This window comes from Odontesthes bonariensis, chromosome 19, assembly GCF_027942865.1.
Source record: "Odontesthes bonariensis isolate fOdoBon6 chromosome 19, fOdoBon6.hap1, whole genome shotgun sequence".
NCBI classification, from domain to species: Eukaryota; Metazoa; Chordata; class Actinopteri; order Atheriniformes; family Atherinopsidae; genus Odontesthes; species Odontesthes bonariensis.
The window spans coordinates 19,367,881-19,393,075 of record NC_134524.1 but is presented as its reverse complement, the minus strand read 5'-3'; the positions used below and the strand labels follow the sequence as shown (position 1 = coordinate 19,393,075).

The 25,195-nt window shown below is 41.6% G+C and overlaps 2 protein-coding genes across 4 annotated transcripts; both read right to left on the bottom strand.

Moving 5' to 3' along the window:
* Positions 1 to 1,937: 1,937 nt before the first annotated feature.
* slc10a7 (solute carrier family 10 member 7) lies at positions 1,938 to 13,806 on the bottom strand. 2 transcript variants are annotated; one of them, XR_012767486.1, is made up of 13 exons: positions 13,568 to 13,806; positions 11,564 to 11,646; positions 11,330 to 11,466; positions 10,621 to 10,696; positions 10,413 to 10,451; positions 10,283 to 10,318; positions 9,673 to 9,756; positions 9,424 to 9,589; positions 7,665 to 7,716; positions 7,255 to 7,328; positions 5,685 to 5,830; positions 4,823 to 5,543; positions 1,938 to 4,575 (listed from the first exon to the last, which is right to left on the bottom strand). XR_012767486.1 is itself a non-coding variant. In XM_075451217.1 (12 exons), the coding sequence occupies exons 1-12, from the start codon at positions 13,665 to 13,667 to the stop codon at positions 4,543 to 4,545; spliced, it is 1,026 nt and encodes a 341-aa protein (XP_075307332.1). In that variant the 5' UTR covers positions 13,668 to 13,806; the 3' UTR covers positions 1,938 to 4,542. The 2 variants fall into 2 exon arrangements, 1 of the variants encoding a protein (XP_075307332.1); XM_075451217.1 differs by lacking the exon at positions 4,823 to 5,543.
* A 627-nt stretch (positions 13,807 to 14,433) lies between these two features.
* ttc29 (tetratricopeptide repeat domain 29) lies at positions 14,434 to 23,366 on the bottom strand. 2 transcript variants are annotated; one of them, XM_075451126.1, is made up of 12 exons: positions 23,323 to 23,366; positions 22,535 to 22,645; positions 21,632 to 21,712; positions 20,195 to 20,254; positions 19,666 to 19,829; positions 19,323 to 19,499; positions 19,009 to 19,221; positions 17,414 to 17,499; positions 16,659 to 16,750; positions 16,212 to 16,335; positions 15,984 to 16,073; positions 14,434 to 15,621 (listed from the first exon to the last, which is right to left on the bottom strand). In XM_075451126.1, the coding sequence occupies exons 2-12, from the start codon at positions 22,624 to 22,626 to the stop codon at positions 15,475 to 15,477; spliced, it is 1,326 nt and encodes a 441-aa protein (XP_075307241.1). In that variant the 5' UTR covers positions 22,627 to 22,645; positions 23,323 to 23,366; the 3' UTR covers positions 14,434 to 15,474. The 2 variants fall into 2 exon arrangements, with proteins under 2 accessions (XP_075307241.1, XP_075307242.1); XM_075451127.1 differs by having other exon boundaries at positions 15,475 to 15,583.
* Positions 23,367 to 25,195: the final 1,829 nt, after the last annotated feature.

Here is a 25,195-nt window from a genome sequence, read left to right as displayed (position 1 = left end):
CATACTGTTCTACAACAAATATAGTTTGATGCAAAGCATTTAAAAAAAAAAGAAACAAAGCTACTGTGAGGCCAAGAATGATCATTGCATAGAAATCATAGGAAGCATACATCAGCGTAAAGCGCTTAAACAGCTGATTTAACCATAATGTGCTCATTAAAGAATTCTGGTAACCGCCAAATGTGCATTCGTAAGTCATGTGATTTTTGCGTTTGCGTTACAATAATTAAATATTTTATTTATTTACCAAGTTTTTCACATTTCCCAAAATTACCATTACCACTCATAGCCCGGGTCCAGCGCAGATGCCTCCAGGGCAGAAGGTGTAAGAGTATCCTTCGTGAGAAAAACTCAAGCAGAGAGAATTTGACATCATGAAAAGTTCCACTTTTACTGGTAGGCTATGCAGATCAACAGTACAATGGTTAAAAAAAAAAAAAAAGGATTTTACTGTTTTGACAGAGAAGCTTTCATGGTTCTAGTTTGTTGGAACAGTGGTCAAGGTTAAAATATCTTGTTTTGTGGACATTACCTATACACTAAATATAATGCCCCTTAAATTACATTCATGTCATTTCTGGGCATTTTTAAGCTTTTGGTGTATCATCTCTTTACCAAAATGTGTATGTAGGCCCTAGGTGGGTGATAAATGAGCTGAAAATCTGGGCCCTAATGGGACTGTCCATGGGTTCCATAACATACCTATGTTAAAGGCCCACATTGGTTTTGCTTGGAAAAGGGTTAGCAAATGGGAATAGCCCCCCCAAAAAAGGGCAGCTTATCGAGAACCACTTACGTCAACAGCAGAAGGTAAGCATTTGCCAACAGAAATTGGACTCATTTGTGTTTAACAAAGGAAGAGCAAAAAACATGTGTCCCACCCAGCACCCTGTGAAATCCTGCAACCCACATAGGCAGTTAGCGTGGGGCCAGTATACTTGTGGACAAACCCTATTTTTCAGCTACTTTAATTTGCCACATTTATGGTTTTAAGTTACAAGTGATATAATTAGGATAAATGTTCTGAGTAGGGGGTGACATCCTTCGACAGTACATGGAGTGTGATTGTTTTTGGCGTCACCACCAAGTTATCTGTTTTTGGTCCTCAGAGGCTTAAACCTTGTTGCTGCTACTTAGAAAAACCTGCTGCTTCATCTTATCGAGCATTTGTGTTATTCAACCTTGGGTTAAAACCTTTAAAGTTTGACACCAAAATATGAACTTGGGGGCAGAATTTGAATTATTCATGTCCTTTTTGTTTCATCCACTCTAGCGCTTTAGAGTGTAATGCTGTTGCCTAGTCTGTATCTTCCAGGAAGCATGATTAAATCATCAGAGAATTTCACTGGTTGACACCTCTATGGGAGATTTATTTGAATGCATTTGTGCACATGGCCACTAGAGGACACACTAACTCAAAAAAATGTAGGTCATTATACCTGCTGCAGAAAACCTCATAACGTGAGATTATTCAAGAGGAAGATGTAACAGATTTTTTCAAAAATTTCCCCACCAACTTAAGCTGAAGATAATGTTTCTGGTTAGATTTTTAGACTGTTCTAGAGATTTCTGCCTCTGGCATGATGGGAACTAAAAGTACAATCAATGTGTAAATGCACTGTAGTATGAGTGAAAGCATAGTGACACGAGGGGCTGTTTAACTGAACATTTACATGTAATTTGTGTAAATAAAGGACTTGTTTCCTCCGTACGCCGACAGGTGTGTGTAACTCGTCAACAAGTCAAACTGCTAATCACTAACATTGATATCATCCTGTCATGTCATGAGTGCATTGCATAATAAAGTATATTTTCAGCATCGTATCGTGTGTATCACTTTACTTTAGCTCGTGCAGTTTGAGGCTTTAGCAAAAGCAATGCTGTGTGTTTAAAGGTTCGTCTGTTAAATGTAAAACACGGCCTCAATGAAGCACTGACAGAGTTTTAGCAGTTTTATTTGATCCTTGGTTCTTCCAAATGATGCGATGGAGGAGCCATCTGTCCTGAAAAAGTCAGGTCAGTGAAATTAACGAGCTGCCAATTTATCCCATTTGGTCAGACAACGAACTCTAGGATTTATTCCCAACAGTATCCAGCCCTGGGCATAAATTAAGTGCTCATTAGTAATGTTTGAAATATAAAAGAGAAGAAAAACAGTCTTGGGTTACTGCAACCTCAGGTATTACATAACAATAAAGACAAAAAAAAAAGTACAAGAATACAAAAACAGATACGGAAATATCCCATCACAATATTCCTTCCCCGAAGAAATTAAAATCACACAGAAAACGGGGGGGAAAAAAAGCCTCCATATAAACTTAATAGTTTCCGGTTGACCAATGAAATGGCATTTGTGTCCCGAAAGCTTCATTATCATTATCATTATTCTTTACATTAAAAGCATGTAATTGTAATTTGAAACATATAACAATGTGAGTCAAAAGTGGACAATCTGATGTTCAGTTTCAACATCTCATATATCGTCTTCATATGAAGGCCTAAATCGTTGTATTCTACACAGCATTGCGAGTCATTTGGAATCGAGAGATTGGACATTTAAAAGTTTAAAGGCACATGACATACATTCAAAAGTATGTCAGCATTACAGTGAAAATGTCAACCAACTGCTAACATCCTCTCAGAGGGTCCCTGGTAGTTAGAAACCTGCAGTGTTACCATCTGATCCTGCAGCTCCCCGAAGCTTTACGGAGGGACAGTTTTGGTATTACGCCACAAAAAGCTCAGGAAAATAAAGCAGCGTACGCCGTATTAAGAGGGAAACAAAGTTGGGAGATGAGCAGCCAATGAACCGGTTATTTCCCACGAAGTTGGTGGAGAAAAATCTGATGATTCCTCAATCAATGATATGTTGGCTTTGTAGTCGTTTCTGTAGGCTTAACACCTTTGATGAAGGTTTAAGGCTAAGTGGAAGAAAAACCGAAGCACCCCTGTTACGGCAGGACTTGAACTCACCTCTGAAAACACATCTTAGATGTTCATCAGTTAAACATGCGTTCTTTGTCAGTATCCCCAGACCTGTATTGTGCTCATAGAAAAACTGGTTGCCTGGTGATGGCCTGAGGATGGAAAAGCTGCTCAGACAAAAAAAAAAAAAAAAAATCTGGTTCATCACAACTCAATGTTTCCCCCAAAATGTGTCCATAACAGCTCCACGGGTCGTGCTATTTTTGCATTCCCCATTTTTCCTTGTAGAGAGGACTGACACAAAAGGTTGTTAGCCACTCATTTTACTTTCAGGCAGTCTCGAAAAACAAAGCTTTACAATGTGTTTTCAGGGAAGCTAAAAGGAGTTTTTTTTTCCCCACCCCTTTTGCTTCAACAAATGTGACTTTGCGCAACTCCTTTTCTCCGAATCGCTGAAAGACAGAGGTGAAAAATAAGCATCACCCCAGGGACACAATTAGGGGGATATATGCCTGGCCCTGTACTGAGCACATTTCCCAGGGATTCAGGGCTGGCAGAAGAATTTCTCTTCATGTGTGAAGAGAAATCCGAGTGCAGGGGTCGTCAGAAATTGGTATAAAACATCTGAATGTTGCAAAGCTGAGACGAGAGAATGATTGACAGAAATACTGCTCGAGTGCTCCTGAGTAAAGTCTTTTTGTTTCTTAAACGTGTGTTTCAGTTTGGTTAATTCTACATGTCTGACTAAAAAAAAAAAAAATACTGTAGTGTAGTTGTCATTGGAATGCTGCAGCTCCAGCTCTGAGAGTGACGATCAGAATCAATCATCCAACTTATCATTGTGCTGAATGACTAGACTTTAAATGCATTTTGTGCTGTTTCCCCAATTGGAGCCTTTTTTCCTGCACTTTCCTGCAGCTTTTAGAGGAGTCTTGACATCAAATGCCAGCTAACCTCCTTCTTGGTCCAACTTGAACACATCTGCATACTTGGTTCAAATACAAACGATGTGGAGAGGAATTGGAGCGGGAGAAAATAAAATCAGGGCATAAAACCCCCTGCTTGAAAACTCAGTCTCAGAGATCACTTGTAAACTCAACACCATCTCCTTCCCGCTCCTCGTAAACCAAAGCAACCCAAACTGCTGTCAACGCACCGCACAGTCCGTGTCGGATAATCCAGCGCAGCGTTAAACATAAATGCATCAAACCCGGACACTTTCTGGCAGTGAGAGCTGGAAGAACCATAGTAGAAAAAACATCAGAAATAGAGGAAGGGTCCCAGTTAATCCACGCTTCCGCTGGCAGGCGGTTTTTCAAAGCAAACGCTCACCTTTTGTTAAAAAGAAAAGAAAAGTCCTCTTTATCCCGAAAACGATCAGTGTACACCGTAGAAAAATAAAACACAGCATTTCTTTTAAATATAAAACAGTATCTGCAGATATGATGCAAATGTGAGTTTTTGTTATCGTAGAAACAGAGAAAATGGAGGCAGGCGGATAAATCTTGCTTCCGCCGCGATGAGGTGTCTATTGACTGGTAACAATAAGGCACTTTAGACGACCGTATCCCTCCACCGCTTTCCGTCACGGCACCATTAACGCGGCGGAAGTTCTGGTCAGACGGGCTGGAGGGCCGAGAGCTTCACCGCCTGAAGAGAGAAAAGAGGCGGAAAGTGTCAGACGGGAAAGATTCAGACCGAGCAGAGCTCCACACTCCGTGCTGAGATGTGCAAGAAGGGAATCCACCACCAGAAGGGGAAGGTAAAAAAATTATTTAAGAGGAGAATGTTAGAGCAGAGGGTCACACGGCGATGAATCGACTTTCATTCGCATAATTCTATGAAAAGAGATGGTATGAAATGAAACAAAGATGCAACAAATTAGTTGATGTCCCACCAGTGAAGATAAAACAACACAGGTGCGGAATCAGAGTGAAGAGTCCAGCCGTCCAGCAGTCCTGCATTTTGTTTTTCTGCCAGCAGACGGCGATGTTGATGTTTTAAAACGCTCGAGCTCTGAGGAAGTTTGGATTCGTGCAGTTCATTTCTGCCATTAAAATGAATAAAAGTAATTAAAGAAATGTATAAGATATATTAAACATATTAAAATAAATTGTATCTACATTAAGTCACGATAAAGAAAACATAGTTAAAGATAGAATACATTTTTTAACTATACAAAATAAAAAAAAGACCACAAAAGTTGACACATGTTGACTTAGGAGAGGATAAAAGTTTGGTATGTTTGAGAATTACGAAGGAAAAAGAAAATGTAGAATGAAATTCAAATTAACTGATATATAAACTGAAAAACAACCATTCTTCAATAACCTATCTTTGGAACGAGACGAGTTTTACCTACAGCAAAAATCTCAGTACTGAACGCTTTGGGACTCCACGCAGGAAGTGAAAGCAGCATCAGTTAAACAGAAAAGTCAGAGGAGCCTGCTGGACATACTGGACACATTGTATGTTACAGAAAATGATTTGATCATAAAAACAGGGTTGATTACTTCCCAATTAAATCCACGACTGGATTTGTTGTTTCGAGTCAGTTCTTACTCACTTATGGCAGATAGAAGTGTTGGAATGTGGCCCTATCTCAACAACAGACTAGACTGTCGGAAATAAAAAAAAAACAAGGTGAAGAGGTTAGTGTTGGAATGCAGCCGCTGTTTCAGGAAGATGGAGGGAGTTCACGGTCAGTGAAGCAGAATAACTCGCTGTTGAACGGGTGAGCGTTGTGTCTGTACGCGTACCTTCTGCCTGCTGGTCATCCAGCTCCGGATGGTCGGCACGAGGACGGAGCCGAGCAGTATCTGAGCTGGATGGTAGATCAGCAACGGGACAGATATCAGAGACAGGTGCTCGTAGCCTTCAAACACAATCTTCAACATGGGGATACCTGGAGGGAAACAAACCACAGCTTGAGCCAAATGTCCAAAGATATCGGACGAAAACTTACAGACAAATAAAACTCTCTAATTCAGGACCGTGAGTTTATCACCCTAAATAAAATAAAAAAACGTTCCTTTTGACTTTGGTTGCATGCATTTCTACGTTGGTCTATGCCCTCAGAGGAGCGAAGCAGCGAAAAGAAGGAGGGTCACACAAATAAGCAACGTGGCACCTTCCTGCAGGGTTGTGCCGAGGTGTAGTCGTCTTCCTCCGATTCACTTCTTGGCTCTTACGTTTGCTGCCCACTCGACCAGCACAGATTTCCACTCGCTGCAGTGGGCATGAATGTCTAATAAGCAACTAATGGACTTAAAAAGGTTACGGCCTCCATCTCATCCATTAATTCCTCATAATGGACACGCTATCGGGCACCATCCCTTATATACTGTAAATGGATAACACGGTGAGAGCTCTTCTATGCTCTTCTATGCAGAAGTGATGATGCAGACCTTTTCCAACACCTGCTAACATCCAACTATGGTACTATGGTAAAGCGTTTAAACTGCATTCAGTCAAATATGTCAAATGACTCTGCAGTAGTTGTGAGTACTCGCTACAAACAGGCAATAATGCCATCTTTTCATGCCGTCGAAGGAACAGTGTAATCCTCTGGAAGACGGTGACAACACCATCCTCATCCAACTTGACCCTCAGCACCCTGAGAGTGAATGCTACAGATGCTCACTTCAACTCGAACTTTATGCAGCAACAGTGTTGACACAACTTTGATATGTAGTGAGTCAGTTGGGTTATATGGCACTGAAAGCATCAGATAATTGGCTAAATTACAATAAGAATGAGTTATTAAGTGCATGTAGATACCTTAATCTGACAAGAAATTGGGTCGAATCGAGTTACTTGCGATCGGATTAAGACCCCGAGATAACTCGGTTGAAAGTCAAATTAAACGTGTTTGTAGACGGGTGAAGCACGTGGTGAATTAGACTTTGCATTCTGTGCATGCTCGAGATTTTTTCCCAGGGTCGGGAACCAGAAGTCGGAAGAGACGATATTACTGTTGTGGTCGCTGTCGGAAAGAAAAACACTGCGATAGAGATGCGCCGTTGTGCATCGCATTTGTGCAATAAGCAGCTCACCACAGACCAAATGTAGAGAGACGTAGCTTCATCTTGCTCTTCATTCGCCATTTTCTCGAATGGCTGAGTTTGGTGTTGAAGGGGTCAACAGGAAGTGGCTCTATTAGCAATAGTTGAAATGGGTACAGCGCCACCTATCATACCGGAGTATGACAAGCTTTGTGCCTCTGATCCGATTCATTCACCGCCATATATCCATCTCAACTCATTCTTTTTGTAATTTAGCCAATTATCTGATCCTTTCAGTGCCATGTAACCCCACTGATTATCTTACCCAGAGTGAGAGACTTGTGAGTGGAGCAGAACATGATGGCGACTGTGTCAGCAGGGCTGAATCTTGAGCCAGACCTGCAGGGACAAAACGGGTGGATAAAACCGCCATCTTTGGCTTTCTGGATCAGGTTTACATCTCTACTCCCAATTACTGGCTGCACTCTGCGACTACTGACTTATAACCTCTGCTCATATGTCGCAAATAAGGCCATCTTTCTACTCTGATCAATTTCACATTCAGATTCTATCGATAAAAAAACGCATTTTCTGTGTTACGCGGAAGTAAAACATGAGAAAAGCTGGCTGTTCAAACAGCACCGTGACATTCAAAGGTCTCTTCTTTGTTCTGAAAGTAACGTAAAGAAACAGGGGGAGGGGGTGAAGCAGGGAGTTGTGGGGGAGGAGACTCACCTGGTAGAAAAGGCAAACGTGAGCAGCATGAAGCTGACCTGGATGGAGAAAACTGCAGAAGACAACAAGAGAGGAAGGTTTCACCCTGGTGTTAATCAGTTTAAAACTCGTACACGCATATTTAGTGCGGCTTCTTTTTCTTGCGTGGTTTGACTTAAAAAGATCAATTTCATGTTCATCCATTAAATATGAAGCTACAAAGCCAAACAGGTGCAGCGGGCAGAAGGAGGAAAGAGCAGTTCACACTTTTACGGACACACTTGACTGTGTTTCACCTCGTGGTCACTGAGGACTGATTCTGCTAGAATCAGAAATAAATACAAAAACAGAAGTTATCGCAATGAAGGGAAACCCCCTCATTTGCGTAACGAAGCAGAAAGGCACACGGGAATGTGAAATCTGAGCTCAAGAAAAGTAAAGGAAGCTTTAAACGAAGTGCACTTGGGAGAAAGAACAGGATCAGAGAACGCAAATGGGAAATAATACAGAAATGGATGCCTTCGGTGCAGAAACTGTGCAGTGGTTCAATTAGGAAACATATTGTTAAGTGACGATAAAACACAGATAAGTTCAGGGGGGGTGAACTGAGAGGAAAGGCAAAAAATAAATAAATAAAGAAACGATACTCAAATAAATTCAGGAATAAAAGGATGAATAAATCAATTGATTAAACTGGAAATAAAAGTAACTAAACGGGCACGAACACAACATTGAATTAATACAGTTGGAAATTGAAGGAGACCAATTCATTTATTTCACACTCCCGTAATTATAATTATAAACCAATATATTTTATTGGTGTACTGATTTATCGGTGGAGTCATTTATATTTTTTTGTACTGATTTCAGATTACGGCCATGCATTGTTGCCAGTCTGAGGGTCATTATTGAGGTAAAGAGTGTGTCTACGGGCACTGATGGGACAAAAACAATAAACCAATTGAAAACTTACCGTTTATCGTGAGTAAAAAAGAAATATATTTGTTTGGTACTATTTTGCTGTGTGCTGCCGAGTTTGAAAGAAGTTCAAAACCTGTCACACAAACTTCCACGAAGAAGTACTTCTTCGTTGAGTTTGAAAGTGACTGGAAGTACTTAATGGTACTCGCCATTTCCTGAAAATAAACAGCCACGGGGACATTTCCTCACTTAATTGCACGTTTCCCTCTAAATGAGACCACAGTTCACAAAATGCTGTGGGGAGATTAAACACTGGCAAAAAGAAATGGCAAACTTTGAGCTAATAAATTAAGAGATAGGTCGGGTCTTTTCCTGAGAAATGGGTTTTCATTGGATGAGTCAACAGCCAATGTTTTGAGACTGGATATCCACATGATGGATAACATTATCTGGATACATTTTCATCCATATTTCACAAAACCCTGCTAAAATGTGACTGATAAACACTCGGACTACCGGTGGAAACTAGAGAGCTTCCAGTGCCAACAGAGATTAGACTTCTTTAGATTCTGACTTGCAGCCACAGGAGTCGCCACCTGCTGGCTACTAGAAAGAATGCAGATTTAATGTACTTCCATGTTGATTTCACTCTCCAACCTGCGGGCTATGACAATGTTTTAGTTTCCTAAAATGGGAAACTTATCCCAGGTTTTAAGAGTAGGACGTGAGACCGTTATCCGAGACTTAGAATCAGCAGGTACACGGGACTTTAATACAACTCACAGGCAGAAAAACGCATCAATTTAAACTTTCTCTCAAAAATGTTTTCAGCTAAATGTCACATCATGCGTGTACTGACTGATGAGGACGACCAGCAGCAGGCTGGTGGGGTCCAGCTCGATGTTGGGGTTGCTGAAGGTGTCGCAGAAGGTGGTGTAGATGATCATCAGGAGGACGGCGCTGCTGATGGCGCCGAATGGAGGCTTTCGCCTGTCCAGGAACTCCCTGAGGAAACTACGACACACCTGCAAAGAAAAAACAAAAAACAAAACGAACAGCTCACAGCAAAGCCGACAGACTCGTCAGGGCGGCCAACAAAACTTCATACCTGACCCAGGATCAGAGGCACGACCACGGTCACGAAGAGCTGAGAGAAGATGGAAGAGAAGGGAACGGACGACGAAGAACCGAGCTGGAGGAGAAGAGGGAACTAATGAGACAAACGGAATGAAACATTTTGTGAAGACGCTCTGAAGGAAGTTTCGAAAACAACTCGAAACTTTGTTTTAGAAGTCAATTTTCTGAATATATTACAGGGTTTAGAGTGTGTGACATCGTCACACGTTAACCTGAACCTTCCAAGAACCCTCCTCTGTACAAAGTCAAACAAAGATTGCTTGTGATGTGAAAGAGGGATCACTTTGAGTGGTTTTGCTGTACCAACAACTCCGGCAGAGTGAGATTTCTCCTCTCCAGCTGTGAGTTCATATGTTTTTTCAAGTCATATCAATAATTTAAGCTCGTAAAACTCAAGTCTTCATGATTTAGGCTGATTTTCGGGGGGCGGGGACACACGATCAGACTCAGCATTAGAGATGTCTAATTTGAAAGTAATCTGATCACCCAAAACTTGACTGAGACATCCCTGAAGTGGCTCAAACTCTTGCACGGTATATTAAAACTTTTTTTTTTTTTTTTAAAAAAGGCTAGCAACTTACAAACAGCAGCAGCAGCACTGGAGTCACTACGATGCCCTGCGGGACACACAGACGTGATTACAGCTCAGGATCACATTCACGTTTATCTTGACCTGCATTTAACCAGGTCCAGCTCAGAGCAGCGTCTCACCAGAAAGCTTCCAAACGCCGAGTTGAAGATGGCAGCAGCCTGCACACACACACGCACACACACACACACACAGAGAAAACAATCAGTTACCACGGAAACATCAACATGCCGACAAACTGCTCATCGCTCCTGTCAAACGCTGGAAGATAATGAAATGCTGATGCGAGCGTGTGAGTGTGAGTGCAAGTGTGTGCTTTCTGCGTGTTACCTCGTTGCCTCCGACAGCCTTGGTGAGAATAACGGCAGAGGACACCGGAGGGGGCATGCAGCTGACAGTCTGTAACCTAGGCAACGATAACAAGATGAAGAGGGAGGATGATGAAACAGGTGTGACTCACTTCCCGCCTCCTCCACATGGAGATACAATGAAAAAGATGCAAGGGGGGGGGGACCTCGCTTTCTGTTATGACATGTTTTGAATAATGTTACTGACCATTTAACAGCAGACAGTTAACAGGACAATGAAAGCAGTTTCAAACGCTCTAATGTTTGTGAAGGCAAGTACTGCCGGGGCTTTTCTCTCGCACCTTAGGCAGGTCTGTAGCAAGAAAGCTTTGCTACTGGATCCCTGGATATTTTCCTTGGTCTCCTAAAAATAAACAGGAGCCCAAACCTAAACCTGAGACAAACCTGAGCCTCAAGAACAAGACTGAATGTCTGGTCTAAAACCCCCCCCACACACACACACACGCACGCACGCACGCACACGCACACACACACACACGCACACACACACACACACACACACACACACACACACACACACACACACACACACACACACACACACTAAACTGTGCATTGCCTGTAAAAACTGTGAAAGCGGTTCTTAGTATTCATCCATAAGGCTCCCTTCAGGTACCGTCAGGCTGAGCTGAACAAAGGACAGCATTCATACACACATAGGAGGGTCCTACCCTCTGAGCAGCCATTGGTCAATGGCGGTCAGGGCGAGCACCCTGAGCAGCAGCCAGACGGCGAGCGGGAAGAAGATCAGCGTGAACGACTGAACGAACAGGTGGAGGCGGACGTGCAGCAGCGCGCTCGTCAGCTCCTAACAGAAAGGCGGAGAGAGAGTCAGACCTAAAAAAAAACCAAACAAAAAAAACTTCTTCCGACTGAACACATCAGAGCGCCGCTCGGTTTCTCACCTCTGTTTTCAGCGACAGGCCGCTGTTGAAGAAGATGAGAGAGACTGCGACGTAGGCTATGGTGAACTCTGGCTTTAGTGGACCTGGCACAGAGAGGGAGGGAGAATTTACACCAATAACCATGGTAACAAGCTAACCTGGCTCATGCCCAACTTGAATATCACGTTAGAGACACATTAAATGGAACTGAATGAAAAAGTAACTCAAAAAGGGAGACTGGTTTTGCAGTGGCTTCCCTTATTAGGCCTACTGATTACTGACAATCCTAATATTATTACATATAAAAAAATATGTAAAACATATTAAGGCATTTAATTACTGCTACCGTAGAGGAGACTGCTGAGAAGGAAGAAAGAAACTGAAATTACTGGCAGTTTGATCAGAAAATGAAGTGTTTGGGTCATCTCGGTAGCCCGTTGCCAGCTTTTTACCTCTTCCTGACTCATCTCCGCTCATTTACATAGTTTAAAAGTAGCATTGCTAGTGGGTACACTAATTAGAAGCTTCATGTATCCTGAGAGAAATGATGTGACGATGCCCCTGACCGAATCGAACCATGCACACAAACGCTTTAAGCTGAACTGAAGTCTGATACGGACCTTAACATAAAACTATTTTATCACCATAGCACGATAGTGATGGTGTTTCTCATTAATCTTTGCTACTATGCTCTCATTAAATTGTGAGCGTGATAAATAACTTCAGCCACGCCTCGTAGTCGTATGCAGCGACTGTGGAAAAACTGGCGGATCTGACTTTATAAAGAGAGAATATCTGGTTTAAGATGGGCTCATGAGCCGCTTTAGGTTTCCAAACGCTGTTTAAGCGACATACCATCATCCATCTGTTCATCAGATTTGACATCCACAGCTCCGATTCTCCCCGTGTGAGCTTATGCACATTTTGGCCTCTCGTTTGTAATCCAACCATTTCTCTCTCGTCTTTGCTCCGACTTCACAGAGCCGATCGCTTGGTACCTATTCTTTTTTTCAGTAAGCAGTTTTTTGTTCCGTTCGTAACACCAGAACCGTGACACCTGATGAAACAGATGTAACCTCCTTGTTGTCACCGATGAGTGTCTCAGCTTTCTATTTGGTCAAACTGTGCAGTCGCAGTAAGAAAATAACAGAGAAATGGCTAAATCAGAGGGAAGATGTACGAACAGGACAGTGGCTGTACAAAAGACAAAGAAAAGTAGCTATTAAGAGAGGCACAGGGCGTTTTTAGTCCCGTAGGATAAAAATAATACGTTGTTTCAAATGATGAAATAAGATACAGGAAGAAACCAGAGCATTTTATGATCTGCTGTCCAGGTGATGAAGCTGAGAGATGATATGGATCCTTAAAGAAATACAGTTAAGGCTACATTCCAGTGAGCGTTGGTGCTATTCGTGTTTGTTTACAATATTTCAGAAGAAATAATTATTCACAAAGAGGTGATATTTGGTGACGTACCAGACAGTCCACTGCTTGTTAGCTGCCTTTAACCCAAACAGTGCGTAGTAGCAACTCATCAGATAACTAATCTGCGGGTGAGATATGAAGGTGTGACTGATGTGCCACTTATCAGGTCGGGTAACAGCTGGGTCCCATGAAGGAAAAAAAAAACAACAACAAAAAAAAAAAACACCTCACTGAGTTCTAAGGATGCGAAGGAGAGCGCGCGGGGTGCGTGTGTTGACTTTACTGCTGAATGCAACGTGTCACTCCAGGTATGATACGAGGAAACGCACAGAACACGTCTCGTGCACGAAATACACTCAGTCTCTACGTAGGAGTTTAAACTTTTGGACCGGCGAGCTTTTAAGCCAAGCACTCTCCGTCCTGTCGCGATTTTAAACAAAGTCCACGTCTTAACACGATGGGAGTTTATCACCATAGCATCACATGTTTCTCTGAAAGTGAAGAGTAAAATAAGAGAGATGTACATTCCACGCATCTTTCCACGGCACAACAGAGAATTTCAGAGGGGTTTAAGTTGTGGTGAAACTCTATTACTCTCACCTCCTTTGACACCGACGCTGGGCTGAAATTTGGCCGACAAGATGACCAACAGTATCCCGATGATGAACCACTCCTTCCGTAGCCTCGCCAGGAGGCCCATGTTTCAACTTCTCGGGGCTCACTCTCCGGCCACCCCGTCGGCCCTCCTGTCACAGCAGCTCGGGCTGAAATTTCTGCAACTCTGCCGCTTCTTCCCTGGAGGGTTTTGTGTCAGAAAACACAAGCAGAACAACCGAAGCTTCTTCCGGACACGTGGGGTACAGGGCAGCCGTAACTACTAAATGAGGGGCGCAACACATTTCTGGTTTCTCAATTACCGTAATACACATAAAAGCAGAGTGAATTTATGGAGGGGGGAATACTAACACTATAAGTGACAGTAGCACATCATACAAGAAAAAAAAATGGCGTAATATTTTCGTATTTAGGACACAGGATACAAATAATGCATTAGGAAACTTATGGTGCCCTGTAACTTTGTGTTAACAAACATATAGCCTCTTGAGTTAATAACCTGACACATAATCTAATTATTCATGGAACGATATGAACAGAATAGGATGGTTTAATAAATAACAAAGGATGTTATTCACAGTAGGTTTGCCACAGCAATAGAATTTCAAACTCAATACCGATAGCAAGGAAAATACTCAATGCTAGATATCTTTTTCTGTACCATTTGCTCAAAACCAGACAATTTCCAAAAAAAAAAGCAAACTTCTGCTTTATTTTAAAGGACAAATACATCATCTGCTTTATTTTAAACACAGAGGGAATTAAAAGAAAAAAAAAGGAAAATGTATCCCTTTAAGATAAAACGACAAGCTTAACTTTTGGATGATGTCTCGATGTCATATCAATTCCAGTGACTTCCTGCAAAATGTCAGCCCTTTGCCACGAAACAGGAAGTTGCTGTTTTTTAATGTGGTATGGTCCTGTACCAGCCATAGTTCTCACTATTTATAACAAGCCCCACATCAACACATTTTGCAATCACTGTGCTCGATACAGCGTTAGCCTGAGGTCACAAGTACCCCAACATTTAAACAAACTTGACGACGAGCCGTTATTGGGTTTTAGAGGACATCATTTACAGAGGAAGGAATCAGATTGTCTTTTGGAAATTGAGCCAGCTTGGTGCCGAGGTGTGAGGGCCGTTTACATGAACAAAATTAAGTTCAAATTTTCTATCACCCAGATGTTCTAACTTTTTGTTATACGAAGACGTTTCAGCTCTCATTTAACCCCTACAGACATGAGGCTTTGTTTAAAAAGCATTCTGGCAGTTAAGCAGTTTTTGAACAGAGGTTCGTAAAACTCGAGGGGAGGTCTCGAGGTCTGAAAAAGAAACTCAAACTGTCCACTAAAACCTTTTATTTCTCAGCTGGCCAACATGGGAGATGTGCTCACAATATGATTCGAGGCTGGGAAACCTCCTGGGGAAGAGAAGTCAGGGTGCTGATGGTGAACGTCACCACGCCTGTCATGTTCTTCACAGTTCAACATAGATGGCTCTCTCTCTCAAACCAGGCATACTGCTGGGTTAACACCGTTAGGCGTTTGTGAAGTGTTTTAGTCTCTTCTCTATGGCAGTCTGAGCTCTCCTGGCAGCATTTAAACTGTATATGATATCCTCCAAAAGTGCAAATTTACCTTAAATATCAAAACTTTACAACCCAGCTTTGGTGTAAGTAAATTTTAATGACAAAGAGGTTTATACAAGATTTTTTTTCGTCACTAATTTGACAGTTGATGAGGTGATAAAATGTCACTGTGTGACACAGAATGAATGAGAAGTGCCAGTACTCTATATATTTTTTTACTTAGTGTAAAATGTTAATCATTGCTAATAGGAGCAGTTCAGTTCTGCGTGTTTCTCTACACTTTGCACAACAAGCTGCAGCACTTCACTCCGTGGGGTCTGCACTCAGGTCCTGGTGTCCCCTGGCCTCCTTCCAGGCCGCCAGCCGCTTCAATGCAGTAGATGAGGCCGACTCCATCTCAGAGCTGTATTTTCTGATCAAAGGGAGAGCACACGTGAGGCCCACCATGACCTGACAGAGACAACAGACAGAAGAACAGCTGTGAACTCATCTGGAGGGACAACAAAGGTCGCTGTGGGCGACGTTGGGCAAAGTCTGACACTGACTTCAGAGCAGACATTTTTCCTCACAGAAAAAAAGCAGTATCTGAATAAATGTATTAAAATCACCCATCACAGATAAAATAAATCGGCACCTCGTGTTCTATGAAGTGAAAACGAGGCTTTAAAGTTTAAAAGGTGAATAATGCGCTTTCTGTTTTGCCAGATTCATTGACTTCTGTGGATCTATAAACGATTCAAGAGCTGCCCGGTCATGAAGCCGTTCAGCTGTCTCCAGAGTTCTGGACAGAAATTGCCTTTAAAAAGACTCACCTGGGCTTTCTGCAGCAGAGCTACGTCTCCTGCGTGACGGGCGACTTCATAACCCTGCAGGAAGTAGTGGTACGCTCTGACATACTGACTCTGCAGGGGACGAGAGCGGCAGCGCTTGGTACTTTCACAGTGTGAAATGAAAGTTTTCTTTATCTGCCAACTGCTCAGTGTCATTCGTTAAAAGTGACTGAATACCGATCACTGTGTGTGTGTGTACGTCTTTGATACCATGTTATAGTAGATGTTGCCCAGAGACAGACAGATATCTGCCAGCTTGTTCTGCAGTCCGCTGCTTCGAGAGATTTCTGCTGACTTCTCAAGACACTGAAGAGTCTCATCTATGTTCCCCTCGCTGTCAGACACGTACACACACACACACACACACACGCACACACACACACACACACACACACACGCACACACACACACACACACACACACACACACACACACACACACACACACACACACACACACACACACACAAAAAAAAAAAATAACTGACTGACACAGTCTGGTAAAAACACACATCTAAATTCATAGATGTTGAAAAAAGACCCAGATGTACATAATAGGACAAAAAGGACGTGGAAGAATACAAACTAAAGACTATTTAGTTAAGTACATGTTTGTTTGTGTGTGTGTGTGTGTGTGTGTGTGTGTGTGTGTGCCTACCTCTCTAAAGACTTGGCCATAGCCTTGTAGGTCTTTACCAGTCCTTCTGCATCCTGCAGTGAGCTGTAGATCTTTATACAAGTGTTGAAGAACTGGAAACACACTGTTTTATTACTCTTCTTCTATGGTTCAATTACAGTTCACTACCTTTATGAAAAGACAAAGACAGAACATTTAGCTCTATGGAACAATGTCTGCTGCTTATCTTTTGATCAGGATGCTCTTTGAAAAGAGATTTTTATTCCAAAGAGCTTTTATTCATGGTTAAATAATTATTTGAATGAATGAATGAATGTCCCCTCTTTTCTCTCTGCGTCAAAACTCCTGCGAGGGCAACCTTTGAAATCTTTCAATGCAGTTTGTGAGTTCATTCTCGGTCCATTAAAGGTCCATGCTGCTGTATCAGCCCATTTAGGGACAAAAACAACAAGAAGCAACCAACATTCAGCTCTGCAAACCCTTTAAAGGGACACTGTGTAATAAATACTGCCATCTGAAAGACAAGTTGGAGATGGTAACCATCTTTCATGCTGTCCACCTCCTACCCAGCAACAAATTGCATCTATACTGGTGGGCAAAGTTTCAAGCCAAAACTGGAGAGCAAATTCCATCTGATGAAAGCCACACCTGAGCTGCATTTTCAGCTTGAACCGACACGCTTGGATAGAATCAGAAATAATCACCATGTTCACATGCAGTATCTTGGTTTGGGTTGACAGCTGATCACATTACGAAGTCATAAAGCTCATATTTACTTCTTTGGCTTTGTCTTGGTCTCCTGAACTCTGATAGGTCAGCCCGAGTCGAAACACTGCCTCCCCCTCGATCAGTTTGTTTTCACCTGAAACAAATAAAGAACAGCCATCGTAAGGCAGAGTAACGTTCTGTATTTCAAACAGCTCTGTGGGGCAGTCGGCCCCACCTGCTGGTTCTGTCCAGTCTTTTATTTTTTCTGACTTTTCCAGTCTTGTGGACCACAACAATCTACATTAACTCTAATCTGCATTTGCATTCTGTAAAGTAAATACCTACACACTAATGATAATCTTAAAAAAATGACCTATCAGCCTCAGTAACTGCAGATGGATCAGCTGAAGGTCCAGATGCAGCTCTCAGCTCCTGTGTCAGGTCTTTACTGGATTGTTTCCCCTGTCGTCTGTCTCTCTCATGCTGTAGTCTGTAAGGTCGCCCGTGTTGGGTTTCTTTTAGGTGAGCAAAGTTGATCGTTTCGGACTTGCTTCTGATCTGGTAACTTGTTTGTTTTCAGAGATGTGTCAGCACGGATCATCTCTATCACAGTTTGTGATCCTTCTGCTCGTTTGGCGTCTCCATTAGAAATGTGACACCATGCCGTTTATTGAGGTTGAGTGCACGTAAATTTAACCCTAATCCCTGATAGGGGACATTTTTGTCCACTTGGGGTGTACTTTCTCCTCTAATTTCACACTGTAGATAGTGATACTCATCATATTTGGTCCAGTTGTGCATTTTTGACTATTTTTTTCGAATTTCAAACAAACATCATATACAATGCAATTTTTCATTGTGTAGAAAAAAAACTCCTTAATTTCGGAAAAGGGACATTTTTGTCCCCTTTTAAAACGACCTAAAAACATCATATATTAATATTCTTTTCCACTTTTTTTTTCATAAATCTTTTATTCCACTTCAGTTCTAATCATAACTACCAAGTTTTCAATTATTTAAAAAAAATAACCCTTTAGATGCCAATTTGAACTTTTTAGCCCAAATTTTAAGCCTTTAGGTGCCAGTATTTTCAAAATATGGAATGCAAAGTGGAATTATTGAGTAGGGATAATTATAGTCTGGGATATGTCAATGATTAGCAACAACATTGATTGTTAGGGATTTATTTTTTTTGTTATGCCTGATTTAAAAAAAAAAACTTGTCCCCTTCTAAAATGATCCCCAAAATACCATATGTTAATATTTTTTTACACTTTTTTTTCAGAAATCTTTTCTTCCACTTCAGTTCTGATCATAACCACCAAGTTTTCAATTATTTTCAAAAAATTAACCCTTTAAATACTAGTGTATATGAGGTAAACACACACAAAAACTGCTGTATTTTCAATGTATTTTCAAGGGTTAAGAAGATCATGTGACTGCACTCTGAGCACAAGTGTGGTATCACAGAGCTCTTAGCTGTGCATTATGAGTCTGTGAAAAGTTGACATTTTGGAGGGAGCATTCAGTGTTCAGCATCTACCTAAATTGAGTGTAGATGGTTTATGAATCAGTATGTTTCTGTGAATTTATTAATCATATTCTCACTTACACCTACAGCCTTCCGCTATGTACTTTCAGCACGGACGCTGCTTCTACCTACACTCTGTGGCCATGCTGTAACCCTTGTGGAGCAGCTTCAAGGCCTTGTCGTAGTCTGCAGCCGCCAGTGGAGCGTCAGCCAGCCAGATGTAGATCTTCCCCAGCACTTGGCAGGCCCGGAGCCTCAGCGACAAACCAGACGAGTCCAACCAGCCTCCATCCTCCGCCTGTTTCAGGCAAAGCTCCGCCTGCTGCCTCGCCTGCTCCAGATCATCTGCAAAAGAAAGGCACCAAAAGTTTTGATTTTCTTAGTTTGCATCTTGTTTCCTCTTTACCGTCTCCAGATATTTGTCGAATATTGCAGGTGCTGTCCACCTTGCTGCAGGTAGATGTCAGCCAGGCAGGCCCGGGCCTCTGTGGCCTGTCTGGAGCACCCTCCGTGCTCTCTGTCTGCACAGCTGTGGTAGAAGTACAGACTGAGCCAGACATCCTCTGGAGCGGAGAAGTACCGGCCCAAAAGCAGACGCTGCTCACACACAGTTGTCCAGGAGCCTGAAAACAATAACCTAAAACCTTAATTATTCCAAATAAATGCATAAGTTTTACAATTATTAAACTAACCTGAAATCTAAACCTGATTCTCACCTGAACCCTGAACCTTTTGGATTTCCTTTACTAAATGAGAGGTGGCTGAAATGGAAACACGCTGCGTGCGTACCTGTCCTTTCAGCCTCTTCGGCCCTGCTCAGGTGCAGCTTCATGGTCTCCAGTTTGCCCCGTTGTTCCTCCAGGGGTGGATAATGAAGACTAGCTGATTCTAGCTCAGGCGTCACCCTCCGATCCTGATCCGAGCGCAGCAGAGAGAAGACCTCTGAGAACGACCTGAAAGAGAGTTTTTTTTTTTTTTTTTTTAATGTTTTTTTAGCTGAGTGTTCACAAGACTGTGGTTTGGGAGAGTTTGGGATCAAGTGCACACATGAAACAGTTCAGAGTTTTCACTATATTATTTGGTTTCTTTTGAAAAACATGTAGCTGAAGGTTCTGCAAACAGCCGTTGAGATGACGAACAAACGCAGTGACTGGATGCACAGATAATACTTGATGGTAGATCTTTTTTATTATTATAGAAAACCGTGATGCCAGCTCAGTTGTGACTTAACTAAGCAAAAATGTTATTGAAAAAACTAAATAAACACAGAAAAACAACAGGAACAAATATCTATTGGCACTGACAGAGAACGATATACCTGTGGTAGCCATCTTGCAGCAGCTCCACGCAGATGTACTGCTTTGGACTGTTTCTGAACCTGTGGTGAGAATGAAGGAAGAACACCAAACATTATGTGTACGACAAGCCGGTGTCTGGGATGATATGTTAGACCAGAATAAAAGCCCTGAGAAGTGTGCTCAGCAGGTGGCAGCAGAGGACACGCAGATTTTTCCTCACAGCCATTCAGACGTCATGAGACGTTACTTTTTGATTCATGAAGCTTTCATCAAAAACAAAGGCTTTAAGGATTTAACACAATGTTTGACCAAACAAACCCTTGTCAGGTCACAAGGTGTCATGCAGAGCTGCGTTTTTCTTTCCAGTCTGATTTACAAATCAGACAAATTCAGGGTTTGGTGTACTGTTCTTCACAGAGTTTGGAAAGGTGGAGTTCTTCAGTTCTTCGGTCATGCCTTCATGACCACAGGAGGCTGTCAAATGAATACTTCAGTAACAACGCTGTGCTTAAGGTTGAAGCACAAGTCAAAAACTTGAATCCACCTACACAGTCATTTTAAACTTTTGAGAGGTGCTGTACATTTCTAAGTTGCTCTTCTTGCACTGATCAAACTCCTGAGACTGAAATGTTTTCATGAAATATTTCTGTTTTTGTACCCCTTCAAAATATGCTTTTAATCTATTACAAACACATTTGTATACTCTTACTTGTATTGCATTACTAATTACTACTACTTATTTTTTTTCGCCTTGGGAATGAATAGATATCGTTTGTGCCATCACTGTCACTTGTTTTCATTGTCACCTTCCAAATGCTCAGAAGAGAGCTGTGTGGAAAAAGAGCAAAAACAGAGGATCATGATGTCATTATGTGTGGTTATGGTTATCCATGGTTTCCAAAATCCTAATATCTGATTGTAAAAGGTATCAAATGTCTGTTTCTGCTACAGACGATTGTACAATGTGCTGCTTCCTAGTGGTGGTGCAGCAGGTAGTAAAGAGACCACTCAAAGTAGGTAAACTGAGCTGACAACAGTGCTTTTCCCTGTTATTTCTCTGTCTGTGCTCTTTCCTTTGTTTTGGGATGCAGCTGCATCGTGTAATGTAAGCTGAAGAGAGCTGCTGGTGCTCATGAATAGCTTGTTTCGTTTTCAATTGGTGCCAGATTAATTTATTCTCTCCGGACTTTCGCACACTGCGAACCGAGATCTGTCTATCTTGGTTATCCTAATTATTTATTGAGAAGTGTTACTGCACTCCAAGCGACTCAATTATGACACATAAGCACGGTCGTACGCTGAGCTGAGATAGAATTAGTGCGTGTAGGCCAGGTAAAGGAGATGAGGATTTAGTTTTTCTTTGGTTTGCAGGGAGTCTCATTGGCCCAGCGGCTCTTCAAGTCTGCACGCCTAGAGGGGGAACCCCTGCACCTGGTTACCATGGAAACTGAACTTACAGTGCAATGTCTGTCTTGGACAAGAGTTGAGGCGATTCATCTGAAACCCCGCTGGTTCTGACCTTTGACCGCTTCCTCCTGCTGACCACACACACACACACACACACACACACACACACAAGATTATATTGATTCACGTTCTTTTTCTGAAGCCAAGTCTGCGTCCCAAAAGTGAATGACTCACAGCACTGTGAGAGAGAGGCCAAAAACGCTCCCACAATATGAGCTTGTGTGATCTGATTTATTTACTCACAACATGAGCGATACATACACACACACATCATTAGTTATATGCCACATAAGCCGTAATGCAAGTTGATCAGTCCTGATCTTCTTTATGTAAACACATGTTTTTGCTACATTATACATGAGGTGACTATAATCCCCAAATGTACAGTACAGTATATAAAGTATCCCATTAGGGCGGCTGCCATTTCATCTCAGTAGTCCCTGCCTTCTTGCATCTTTACTTCTTTACAATCTGGACTTTTCTTTCTTGCCTGTATATGCTTTCTCATGGCATGTGATACACAACCATATGTTTGTGAGTGCATACGCGACTCCTCTTGAACCTCTGTGAGTTGTGTGCCACGACAGAGAGACATTTGACCTCGGGTCAGATTCCTTGTGCATGCAAAACAAACACAGGCCAACAAACTTTCAAAGAAATTCAGTTCAGATTCTATTAAAAAAAAAAAAGTTGAAGATTTTACTCTCCTTTATGTTTATCTTATGGCTGTTTAACGCAAATAAAAGATCCAATGAGACGATGAGAAAAATCTAAACCTTCCAGCCGTAAACAATCATGAAAGTCTCATCCTCTGCAACTTAAAAGGCTTCTCCTCATATGTCACTTTCTGTCAGTATGAATTCTTTGTTTTGAATCCCGTGGCTGTGCGCTACCTGTGCTGAGGACTTCTCTGAGGATTGTTGCTATTAGTCTTCTTTTCTGGTAGAAGCAGCTCATGGGGTCGACGTGCTTCAGCCGCTTTCATCTTCACCTGTCAAGTCAACCTGGAGGACAGACAGAACAGTATTTCATACCCTATACCGCACAGGCTATATAAAACTGTCTTTCATTATTTATGCGAATTGCTTGCATGTGCAACATTGTACTGCTGAACTATTAAGCACATACCTTAATCCACTGAAGAAGTGGTTGAAAAATGGAAATATCAGTGAGAAAGACTCAAATTTGTTATACTTCTGCCAAAGAGCAGCTACAGAAGTCAAGTCTTTTTTTTTTCCTTACATTTTAAGAACAACACAACTGTACGACTGAAATAACATTGAAAAAGGATGCTCATGACACCAGAAGCCACATAAGAAAAACTAGAAGCTGGAATATCAATTAACTGAACAAACTACGGATAAAATATATTCAGAACTGAAACTCTATAAGACTCTAAAATACATCAGATATTTTCGAGCTGAGCAAGTTATCATCACTTATGGTGTTACATATCTATCTGCCTGTTGCCTGTTACTGTGTACCGCTACATGTGAAGCTACAACAACAACAACAAAACAATAAATCGTGAAAAACCGACGTAAATACTACAGTGTCATTATGAAGCTCTGCATGTCGAGAATATAGCTTTAAAAAAAGTTGTTGTTTTTTTTTAAACGACACCGACGTACTGCGTAAAGAAAACATAGACAAAGGGATAAGAACAGAAAGACGAACATACCGCACAACTTTGCTTTCAAAGTTTCAACCGGAGCCAAGACCGAGTTTCGTCGTCACCATGACAACGGCAGCAGGTCCGCATTCCAACAGAAGGTGCAGCAGAACTGGACCGTACATGTCTGGTTCCATTCAGAAAAAAATAACCGTTTGTTTCAGTTAAAGACACGAGGGGGGGTAAAATAACGTAAAAATAAAATTAAAAGCAACATTTATTAAAGCAGACGACATGCCCATCTGTTTACCGGCAAGATTAAGTAGAATATTGGCAGAATATGAACAACAAAAAAACATACACTCTCACATTTATTATCAATTTAAATTAAACAAAATGACAAACGTAATATCCAGAAAAGTTCATAAATCTTCTGGAATGCGATACTAGCTTAAATCTAGAATTTAATTCGTTTGACCTTTATTTAACAGACAATTATTTCAGTGAGCGACTGCACTGCAGTTAGATATTATGACAAACTTACATTTTGATGCCAACCAAAGATAATTGACAGAGATAGAGAGAAAAGTTTTTAGAATGTACAAGTAACACATTTCTGGAAGTTAGAATAAGAAGATCAACTGACAGGTAAGGGTGTCAAGATTGGGTATAAAATGAGCATCCACCAAAGGCTTGATCCTTCCAAATAAAGATGAGTCGTGGCTAAAATTGTATTTCTCAATACAAAATAGCAAATAACTCTGGTCTTTCAACATCTACAGAGCATAATACTGTGAACAGATGAAAGGATTCTAGGTCAATTCCAGTGTGTGAAGGCCAAGAACAGAAACCATTGTTTGATATCCTCCAAGCCCTCAGGCAGCGCAGCATAAGAAACTGTCATGCCACCAGGATCAATATAACCAAATGAGCTTAGGAGTACCTTGAAAAATCATTTTCACATGATAGGAGGAAGGAACATATCAACTCTTTGCAAAAATGCAGGTATTTGAAATGTTTGGAGCATCATGAAGAAGAAAAAAGCAATGGACCGTTGACAGATTCCACCTTGAAAACTGCAAAAATCACTATCCTTGGTCTCCTAAAAATTAAAAAGTGTCATCAGGTTTTTGTTATCTTTCAGAAAACCTCCCAACTTTCCTGCAAACATCCGTTTGCATCATCTAACCTCTTCAAAAAAAAGGAGAAAAGCATAAAACATAAATGATTGAATTTATCCGGCAGCAGAGGGCGCTGCTGAGCAAGGATGATGTTCATCAATCAAGGTGTAAAAGAAGACTCTTCACAATCCACCATCTTTTCATAGTTTCATTCACTCAGCCTGAATTCATGTCATAGGATTAAAAGCAATGATTATTGTCACTGTGGCTTCTGAAAAAATTCACAAGTCCAGGTGAGAGTCCAAGAAGCATGTTCAACACAATGACTGTCATCTTTAAAATGACAGGAAGGTGAACATCCAGTTGGAATCAGTGCAAGTCAAGTGGAGGAAGTTCTTGACAGTGATTTTTCTGCCAAGAACGTGGAATATATACAACTCATTCATGCTGAATACATGTACTGGCAGTGTGTTAAAACAGCCTCATCGGCCTCATCATCTGTACCACAAACACAAATTCTTTTTCTTTTTCTTGCCTTGTTGTCTTGTTCAGAGCAGATGTTGGTCTCCGGTTCTTAGAGAGAAACTTTCCACCAAACTTTAACCACAACTGGATGGAAACTCTCTCACAGTGTGACTGCGCTCCCCTTGCGGTGATGGACGAGTTTCTTTTCTTCAAAGAGATTTTTAATAAAGTCTCACAATCAGAGTGGAAATCAGCAGCAGCTGAGCACGAGCGCCTGTTTCCGGGCTCACCGAGTATCTGGAACTGATTTATTCTTTGAATTTGGCTTGTTTGTTCCTTTCATTCTAATTGGTTTC